This window comes from Oncorhynchus keta, chromosome 24, assembly GCF_023373465.1.
Source record: "Oncorhynchus keta strain PuntledgeMale-10-30-2019 chromosome 24, Oket_V2, whole genome shotgun sequence".
Lineage (NCBI taxonomy): Eukaryota > Metazoa > Chordata > Actinopteri > Salmoniformes > Salmonidae > Oncorhynchus > Oncorhynchus keta.
The window spans coordinates 30,002,232-30,012,051 of record NC_068444.1 but is presented as its reverse complement, the minus strand read 5'-3'; the positions used below and the strand labels follow the sequence as shown (position 1 = coordinate 30,012,051).

General features: G+C 44.0%; 1 protein-coding gene and 1 long non-coding RNA gene across 12 annotated transcripts; both read left to right on the top strand.

Moving 5' to 3' along the window:
- The first annotated feature begins 348 nt into the window (after positions 1-348).
- On the top strand, positions 349-9,791 carry LOC118402976 (casein kinase I-like). Its single transcript, XM_035801387.2, has 11 exons — positions 349-651; positions 2,288-2,388; positions 2,987-3,097; positions 3,308-3,456; positions 3,666-3,894; positions 4,414-4,584; positions 4,990-5,138; positions 5,389-5,602; positions 7,209-7,348; positions 7,540-7,603; positions 7,810-9,791. Exons 2-10 carry the CDS (start codon positions 2,313-2,315, stop codon positions 7,570-7,572), a joined length of 1,272 nt encoding a protein of 423 aa, XP_035657280.1. The 5' UTR covers positions 349-651; positions 2,288-2,312; the 3' UTR covers positions 7,573-7,603; positions 7,810-9,791.
- Positions 5,601-7,202, top strand: LOC127911436 (uncharacterized). 11 transcript variants are annotated; one of them, XR_008078487.1, is made up of 4 exons: positions 5,779-5,862; positions 5,915-6,018; positions 6,175-6,642; positions 6,695-7,202. It is a non-coding gene; the product is annotated as an uncharacterized LOC127911436 (long non-coding RNA). The 11 variants fall into 11 exon arrangements; XR_008078486.1 differs by having other exon boundaries at positions 6,071-6,642; XR_008078482.1 differs by having other exon boundaries at positions 5,915-6,122.
- Positions 9,792-9,820: the final 29 nt, after the last annotated feature.

Sequence of the window (9,820 nt, the reverse complement as noted above, 5' to 3'; positions counted from 1 at the left end):
GCAGGAATATGATATTTTACTTTTGAAGAGAGCCAACAGGTTAAACTCAATTAAAGCCTAGGCAACTATTAAGCATACTACTTATTGGCAAATAAACCTGGTAAACATATTGCATCCCTCACAAAACCAATACATCAAACGAGATCAAATAATTTTAAAAGGTAAAGTTACAAATGCGTTAATTAGAATTAGACAACAGTGGGACTGATCCTACAGTCTTTTTAGACTCAACAAACAACAACACTTTCAGTAGACTGAGTATAGCAGCCTTGGAAAGTGCTCCAACTCACGACTTTCACAACAGTGGAACATTAGCTGCATGAGGCGCGCGGTGTCTTTAAGGTAATCCGGGCATTTTCTTATGGTCTGTGCTGAATGACATCATTGATATTGTCAATGGTGTAACTGAGACGAGAGATAGAGGAATAGATGGATTTCTGAGTTTACACCTAAATATCTGTCATTCGCAGTGCAGACTAGACCAGAGTATACCGCGGGACGCTTACATTAGGATCAGCAGGGCGGTGAGGAATGGTTCGTCAAGCGCATCGGCCGTCTTTCGCTGTCCATGGTGCTGTTTGAATGACAACGTCCTGATCAGCACCTCGGTGGAAGGAAGGCAGCAGTCCCTGAAGAGCTTGATCAAAAACGGTGAGCAACGGAGGGGAGGAACGGCACGGGTCCATTGGTAAATAAGGGGGAATTGTGTTTGTCTGTTTGGGGTTTGTACAGGGACCCAAGCAAGAGAGTCAGAATCCGAAGGTAGGGACGTAGGGTTTTTCTCGACCGAGAAGGTTTTCCCAAGCCAAGGGTGCGGCTTTGTGCAAATATTGACAATAAACACTGAACGTGAATTCGAATGTGTCTAATATAGGTCTAATTATATTGATTAGACTTTTGGATAGGTTTAATCTAGCTTCCCAGCTCTGTCGACTGGATGATTTACTATTTTAGATCTGCAGCAAATGACGTGGCCCCTGGCATCTTGCTATGGAGCAGCGCTTCAACCTTGCTACAAGAATAGGGCTCAATTTTGTAATAGGCTTATAGGGTAGGCTACTTACCTAACACAAACGTGAGCGGTTTCGTATATGCATTCATTAACAAGAGTTTGACCTTAACTGAGACGGGTTTACAGTGTAAAATGATCATGGTAAGATTGCATGTCGTTCCTGTCATTTATCATTACCTTGCTTCAAAATGTTCTATCTCTGTTGGGATTTATCCCATCTCATCCACCGCCATTATGTACGACTGTAGAATATGTAATTTTGAATAGAATATAATTATATAATATATTATAACTTTATTAGTTCATTTTTAATCATCTGTTTAGTGTTCGTCTGTTACACATTCTATTTTGCTCTGTTCCCAACCTTTACAGACAAGACGCCAGCAGGGCATCCTGAGTGCACTGCCCTTAGAGAGCATGAATATAAATGCAAATTAAAAATATTTACCATCTTTATAATCAGTCTCTCTTTTCTATGTATGTATTTCAACACCATCACAGCCATTTTCCAAAGTAAACCTCTTCCTGTATTGTGATGGGAAAAGCATGCACGCTGCATACTGGAAGAAAATGTGTTTCACTTCATTTAATTTGGGACTATGAAATGATGAGGTTATTCTAAATATTTGTTTATGTGCTGGTTTCCTTTGAAGTGAGATGGAGTGTATGAGATGCCAGCTGGTTCAAAGTGCTGGATTTATTAAGTCAGATTCACACTGAGTTTTCCCCTGCACATGCCCTCTCAGAGAGGCATAGTACACAGCTTTTTCAAATCCATAGTTAAATCATCCAACTTTCTTATAAGAAGTTAAAAAACTTTTTTTTTTAAATCAACATTTTAACCACACTATTTTCCACTCCCATTCCAATTATTTTGGCTTAAATAATGTTTTCTTCTTTCTCCATCCCTGACTTGGTCTTCATTTAGTCTTCTCTTGTCCCGTTTCTTATTTTGTAACCAATTCTCCCCTTCGTAACATCTTATTTGAGTTGGATCCCCATGAGATTGAGATGGAACTGGGTTGCGTCACAACGTCCTTCAGCTATATCGATCTACAGTTTGATTGAGGACAGGGGGCAGCAGGTAGCCTAGCAGTTAAGAGCGTGAGGCCAGTAACCGAAAGGTTGCTGGTTCGCATCCCTGAGCCAACTAGGTGATAAATTAATTGATGTGCCCTTGAGCAAGGCACTTAACCCTAATTGCTCCTGGAAGTCACTCTGGATAAGAATGACTAAAATGTAAATGTATGTCCTCCCGTATGTTTGCTCCCTCAGTGAGTTGGGAAGAACAGCAGGAACCATGGAACTGAGAGTGGGGAACAAGTACCGCCTCGGCAGGAAGATAGGGAGCGGCTCTTTTGGAGACATTTACCTGGGTAAGACCTTTGTTTTAATGTAGCTCTAACTCTACTTATTCTCACAAACCTCTAAATAAACATATTCCAGAGCAGACTGCCATCCATACTAACTTTAAAGGGATACATTTGTAAGTCGCTCTGGATAAGAGCGTCTGCTAAATGACTTAAATGTAAATGTAAATGTAAATGGATACTTCAGGATTTTGTCTACTTTAATTTACTTCTTCACAGTCAGATGAACTTGTGGATACAATTTTTATGTATCTGCATGCAGTTTGAAGGAAGTTGCTAACTAGTGTTAGCACAATGACTGGAAGTCTATGGTAACTGCTAGCATGTTAGTAGATACCATAGACTTCCAGGCATTGCGCTAACGCTTGTTAGCATTCGGCTGCGAAACTACCTATAACTTCTTTCATACTAGAAGTTAGAGATAGATAAAGGGGTTTCATTGCCAAAATCCCAAAGTATCCTTTTAAATTCTGTCCGAACACATTTCATCATTGAACACATCAAAGCTGGCCATAAAAAGAAAAGACTGTGTCAGAGTAGACCATGGTGATTGCATCATCAAAAAGGTGGTCATGGTATGTGTCCCTTCCTGTGTCTCTGTCAGGCATTAACATCGCCACTGGTGAGGAGGTGGCCATTAAGCTGGAATGTGTGAAGACCAAACACCCACAACTCCACATCGAGAGCAAGTTCTACAAGATGATGCAGGGAGGAGGTGAGGGAAGATAAGGACAAGAGGGTGTGGTCAGGGGTGGGGGTAGTGGGCGACTATGTTGGGAAACCCTAACCTGAAACCTGAAGTTTTGCATGAGTTTTCCAAGCTAATGCCTAGGCTTTAACTTAGAAGGCTTACTCTGGACCTGGGTTCGAACCACAGTAAGTGACACTAGCTTATAAATCACACTCTCCCTTCCCTTCCCTATAGTGGGCATCCCATCCATAAAGTGGTGTGGAGCAGAGGGAGACTACAACGTGATGGTGATGGAGCTGCTAGGCCCCAGTCTGGAGGACCTGTTCAACTTCTGCTCCCGCAAGTTCAGCCTCAAGACTGTCCTGCTGCTGGCTGACCAGATGGTACAGCACGCCTCCTCCTCCTCCTCCAAAACCTCTTTTTATCATATCATATGCTTCTCTATATGCTTTATTGTGCTGGCATTTTCAAAGAATACCCCTTGATTATATATAACGTTATTGGCTTTAACCAAGAACTGGAACTGATAATGATAGTCAACCATTCCCTCTCTCCTTTCCCCCTCTTCCTCCACTCCCTTTCTCCTCTCCAGATCAGCCGTATTGAGTACATCCACTCTAAGAACTTCATCCACAGAGATGTGAAGCCTGACAACTTCCTGATGGGCCTGGGCAAGAAGGGCAACCTGGTGTACATCATTGACTTTGGCCTGGCCAAGAAGTACCGCGACGCCCGCACACACCAGCACATCCCCTACCGCGAGAACAAGAACCTGACCGGCACGGCACGCTATGCATCTATCAACACACATCTGGGGATAGGTACAGTACTAATTGTAATATTAACAGTGTGTGTTCACGTTTGTTTGATCCTTCATCGGCTGTGTGTGTAGTGAGAGAGTCGATAGATTTTACGTGATTGCGTCGGTATTGATCAGGGGTTGATTCACAGAACTACTGCAGTAGGAGTATTGACCCTTCTCCATCTCCTCTCTCTTCCTCCCTCCCTCACTCCCCTGTCTCTCCTTTCCTTTACTCTATGCTCCTGTTCTCTCCTTTCCTTTACTCTATGCTCCTATTCGCTCATTTCCTTTACTCTATGCTCCTGTTCTCTCCTTTCCTTTACTCTATGCTCCTGTTCCCTCCTTTCCTTTACTCTATGCTCCTCTTCTCTCATTTCCTTTACTCTATACTCCTCTTCTCTCCTCTTTCTCCTCTAAAGGTATGCACGTTATTGTTTTATTTTATGTGTCTAAATAAGATCAGTATAGTGTCTCCTCTCTCCATGTCTCCTCTCTCCCCCCACAACCCCCCACTCTTCTCCCCTCCCTCTCTCTACAGAGCAGTCTCGTCGTGATGACCTGGAGTCTCTGGGTTACGTCCTGATGTACTTCAACCTGGGCTCTCTGCCCTGGCAGGGCCTCAAGGCCGCCACCAAGAGGCAGAAGTACGAACGCATCAGTGAGAAGAAGATGTCCACCCCTATCGAGGTGCTCTGCAAGGGATACCCATGTAAGTAGCTAAAGTCTGTTTCTTTATCCTGGGTTTACAACACTAACCATGAGTGTGTTTGTGTTAGTGTTGTTAGAAACACACTTCAAGTAGTCTTTCAACACCAAGCTAAATGAATGTGCATTTGACCCACGTCTTTGGTGACACTTTGGTTACCCTCTGTCACCCACTCTATCCACAGCTGAGCCTCTCTGTCACCCACTCTATCCACAGCTGAGTCTCTCTGTTACCCACTCTATCCACAGCTGAGTCTCTCTGTCATCCACTCTATCCACAGCTGAGTCTTTCTGTCACCCACTCTATCCACAGCTGAGTCTCTCTGTCACCCACTCTATCCACAGCCGAGTCTCTTTGTCACCCATTCTATCCATAGCTGAGTCTTTCTGTCGCCCACTCTATTCACAGCTGAGTTCTCCACCTACCTGAACTTCTGTCGCTCTCTGCGGTTCGATGACAAGCCGGACTACTCGTACCTGAGACAGCTGTTCAGAAACCTGTTCCACAGACAAGGCTTCTCCTACGACTACGTCTTTGACTGGAACATGCTCAAGTTTGTGAGTACTGCATCCCTATTAACCATTATTATTACACTATTAATAATTTATTAACAATATATCTATTTGTTGACCTTATTTATCATTACATTTTCATTTTAAATGCAATTATACATTAGTGGATTACATGTGTGTTATAAATGTATAATATATGATGTTTACATAGTTGATTATAGAAACGTGGTTCCCTATGAGTTTATTTTGAATCCCTGGCACCTTCCTAACCTGAACATACATCTTTCTGCTTCAGGGGGCCAGCAGGACAGCCGAGGATGGGGAGAGGGAGAGGGAGAGGGAGAGGGAGAGGAGAGAGGGAAAAGAGGGGGATGAGAGGATCGGCGGGGGACCTAGGGTACCTCGTGCCCTACCCCCGGGCGGCAACCCCCCGGGCGGTGTAGACAGGATCAGAAATGGCCCCAATGCAGCAGCCTCTAACCCTGCTTCCAGAGGAGTCGCACAGTCAGGTGAGTCATGAGGCAGACAGTAACCCTGCTTCCAGAGGAGTCGCACAGTCAGGTGAGTCATGAGGCAGACAGTAACCCTGCTTCCAGAGGAGTCGCACAGTCAGGTGAGTCATGAGGCAGACAGTAACCCTGCTTCCAGAGGAGTCACACAGTCAGGTGAGTCATGAGGCAGACAGTAACCCTGCTTCCAGAGGAGTCGCACAGTCAGGTGAGTCATGAGGCAGACAGTAACCCTGCTTCCAGAGGAGTCCCACAGTCAGGTGAGTCATGAGGCAGACAGTAACCCTGCTTCCAGAGGAGTCGCACAGTCAGGTGAGTCATGAGGCAGACAGTAACCCTGCTTCCAGAGGAGTCCCACAGTCAGGTGAGTCATGAGGCAGACAGTAACCCTGCTTCCAGAGGAGTCCCACAGTCAGGTGAGTCATGAGGCAGACAGTAACCCTGCTTCCAGAGGAGTCGCACAGTCAGGTGAGTCATGAGGCAGACAGTAACCCTGCTTCCAGAGGAGTCCCACAGTCAGGTGAGTCATGAGGCAGACAGTAACCCTGCTTCCAGAGGAGTCACACAGTCAGGTGAGTCATGAGGCAGACAGTAACCCTGCTTCCAGAGGAGTCCCACAGTCAGGTGAGTCATGAGGCAGACAGTAACCCTGCTTCCAGAGGAGTCCCACAGTCAGGTGAGTCATGAGGCAGACAGTAACCCTGCTTCCAGAGGAGTCCCACAGTCAGGTGAGTCATGAGGCAGACAGTAACCCTGCTTCCAGAGGAGTCCCACAGTCAGGTGAGTCATGAGGCAGACAGTAACCCTGCTTCCAGAGGAGTCCCACAGTCAGGTGAGTCATGAGGCAGACAGTAACCCTGCTTCCAGAGGAGTCGCACAGTCAGGTGAGTCATGAGGCAGACAGTAACCCTGCTTCCAGAGGAGTCCCACAGTCAGGTGAGTCATGAGGCAGACAGTAACCCTGCTTCCAGAGGAGTCGCACAGTCAGGTGAGTCATGAGGCAGACAGTAACCCTGCTTCCAGAGGAGTCCCACAGTCAGGTGAGTCATGAGGCAGACAGTATCCCTGCTTCCAGAGGAGTCCCACAGTCAGGTGAGTCATGATGCAAACAGTAACCCTGCTTCCAGAGGAGTCGCACAGTCAGGTGAGTCATGAGGCAGACAGTAACCCTGCTTCCAGAGGAGTCCCACAGTCAGGTGAGTCATGAGGCAAGGTAGTTGAAAAGGTCTGCATTCTTAGAATGAAAGTGAAATATAAAACAAAATGTTTATTCCATTTGGACTAAAACAAATCTAAGAGTCCAGACCTTCTCTTTTTCTACTACTGACTATTTCAGATCTATGCACCAACTATTTAGGTTTTTACTTACTTCATTACTTACTTACTTCATTAGGTCGACAAGATATTACTGCATAAACACGAGGGTGGGTGTGTAAACTAAACCACTTGCTCAATTCATGACTCCAGTTTGTAGCCCTCTAGTCTTTTAAAGAATCTGTTGTGTTTGGACTTGGCTGAGGAAACTTTGAGGAAAGTCCAAGGTGTGCAGGCATTTGTTCCAGCCCAGCACTAGATTCCATTTGACCAATAATGTGTGTGTGTGTAGGGAACCGGTCCCCACAGGCCGTGTCCCGTGCGGAGCGAGAGAGAAAGGTGGCCATGAGGCTCCACCGTGGCGCCCCCGCCAACATCTCCTCCTCTGACCTCACTGCACAGATGGGCCAGTCACGCATCGCCACATCACAGGTCATTTACCTACCATTGTATCACTCTCTATTTTGCTCTCTCTTTCTGCTATTGTGAACCCCCACTCTTCCTCTTCTGAAAGGGATTGAAGTTTGTCTGCCTGTGTATGTGAATGTATAATATGTCTGTTGAATGCACAGCACCTTATACTAAGCCTATGCTCTCTGTTAACCCCCTCTCCTCTCCACCAGGTCAGTGTGCCATTTGAACACCTGGGGAAGTGAGCTGCTCCTCTCTGGCCCTCTGGACTGGCAGGTAAGGACACATCAGAGGGACAACACTATGTGAACCATGGACCAACCCTAACCTGTAACATCATTGCATGATTTACTCATGCTAGTGAGTTGCATGCACAGATCTCAAGTTCGAATTTGGCCCTAAGTATGTTTATGCTTTCTTGAATGACATTTGTCGCAAATGTGTGTAAAAAGTGAAGTAAATATATTAATATTTTTTTGCAGCCATGGCATTGTATCAAATACCTACTCAAGTACTTTTGAAATTGTTGGATAAAAATGAAAGGAGTGGGTCAACTACACTGAAGAGGGATGAAAGATGGAAGAAAAAAAGGAAAGGAACGAAAGATTGAAAGAAAGTGTGAGAAGTGAACTCCTGTCCACTATGACTGTAGTTAACTGGAAGAAATTGTGAAAAGATGAAAGATTGACAATTTAAAGACACTCTCATGGTCTAGGCTTGCTTCCCGGGCTTGTAAGACCTTTGCCTCGGCTGGTGAATGAGACTTCGGTACTACTGTCCTGGTTCACTCTCATTACGCCGGCTATATGATCAGTGGGACCATACACGTCTCTCTCAGAAGCTCAATGCGCATAAAAACATGCACATGTCAGTGCAAAACGGACAAGCTCTGATTGTTCTAGATGTTTTCACCGCTGAGGTGGTTGTGTGGGCTCATGTGTAGCTTAAAAAACACAGTCGAAACCGTTTGTCTCACATTGAATGTCCAATTTATGACAGCTGCATTTACTGCTAATGGTGTATGTTTATAATCAACAACAACAAGAACAAAATCAGAGGTTTCCTGTGGTCAAGCAAAAAGGATTTATTCACTAGTAGGCAAGACGATCTCAGTTGAGAGGAATTGGGTGCAAATGAAAGAAAGAGAGATAGGACGAGATGTGGTAAAACGTTGTTCAGGAATGGGAAAAGATGAATGTGAATTAATGTGAAAGTTTTTGCGTCAGAGTTGCTTGGAGAAGTGGAAGTGTTTGAATCAGAATTGCTTAGAGAAGTGGGTTTGCATATAGTCAGTGTATGTCAATGTCTTATTGTCTTACTGTTTGTTTTTCATACTTTTGGTTTTAGCAAGCCAAGGACCGACCAAGAGTCAAAGGAGGAAGGGGATGGTAGGAGATTTAGAGAGATGGACTGTCACCCATTTTCTCTTTACGTCTTCGTGGTTTAGGAATTCCAGGATAAGAATAATTATGAGTAGATTTTAACCTAGCGTTAAATGAGGAAATTTTGGTTATACAACACTTACTGTTAAGATTATTGACACATTTCCATTGAGGTTCCACTCCCCTCTGCGTTGTATGTGAACACAGTATTGTATTACATTTGTCAACAACCAAGAGCTAAAAATGCCCCTTCAAATGATGGTGGACCATATAATAAAGGACCGTTACTTCTTATCATTATGTGGAGGAAATGAGTTATTTAATCAATTGATTGTTTTTGTTCAAGTGTTTTTGTCAACTGGTAAGTCAAGGCAAGACACTAACCTCTCATGCCAGGCTTCGCAAAAGGGAGAATAATGTTGAACAATACCTGCGTTCTTGGTTATTATGATAATAAGAAAACAAGCCGTATTATCCTGGCGATGCGAGGAGGAGCATGGGAGAAATGAAGAGGATGGATTTCAAAGTTATATGCTCAATAACTTTTTTTTAAATATTTTTTTATCTCTTTAAATATGTTTTTGTGTAAAGCAAAAATGTGCTAGGTTGTTTGTTTGAAGATGTCAATGTAGTAACAGAGATTTATTGACCTGCAGGAGGGCTTGGTTATGTGCAAAGGGAGTCAAATGTAAGGTAGGCCTACACCTGAGCAGGCAGATAATAATAAAGATGGAATATATGGTTGTGTGGGTGCACTGATATCTTGTACATTTCTTTACCATGCTTAGATTTTATTACAACAATATTGTGTATAATAATAATAATTAATAATAATAATTGTATTGTGTCCCGTTCCATAAAGTTGTCTTGTTGCATCTCAAACTCAACAGCACAGCATCACCACATATAGTGCATAAATACATAGATACATACAACGATGTAAATTACGTGCAATAATGCAACAAAAAACGACAGATGTGGATAAAGTTGACCGAATAGGCCTGCGCTAGTTCATACCGTTTTAATTCATGGGAGGGGGGCTATATTTTATGAGTCAATAAAGATATGCACAACTTATAATATTGTCTGTTGTGTGTGTGTGTGTGGATAA

Excerpts from the sequence above, each read along its gene's own strand:
- LOC118402976 (XM_035801387.2), top strand. The coding sequence starts at position 2,313 with ATGGAACTGAGAGTGGGGAACAAGTACCGCCTCGGCAGGAAGATAGGG. Across the intron at positions 4,585-4,989 it reads GCTCTGCAAGGGATACCCAT|CTGAGTTCTCCACCTACCTG; the intron begins GTAAGTAGCTAA and ends CTCTATTCACAG. Across the intron at positions 5,139-5,388 it reads ACTGGAACATGCTCAAGTTT|GGGGCCAGCAGGACAGCCGA; the intron begins GTGAGTACTGCA and ends TTTCTGCTTCAG.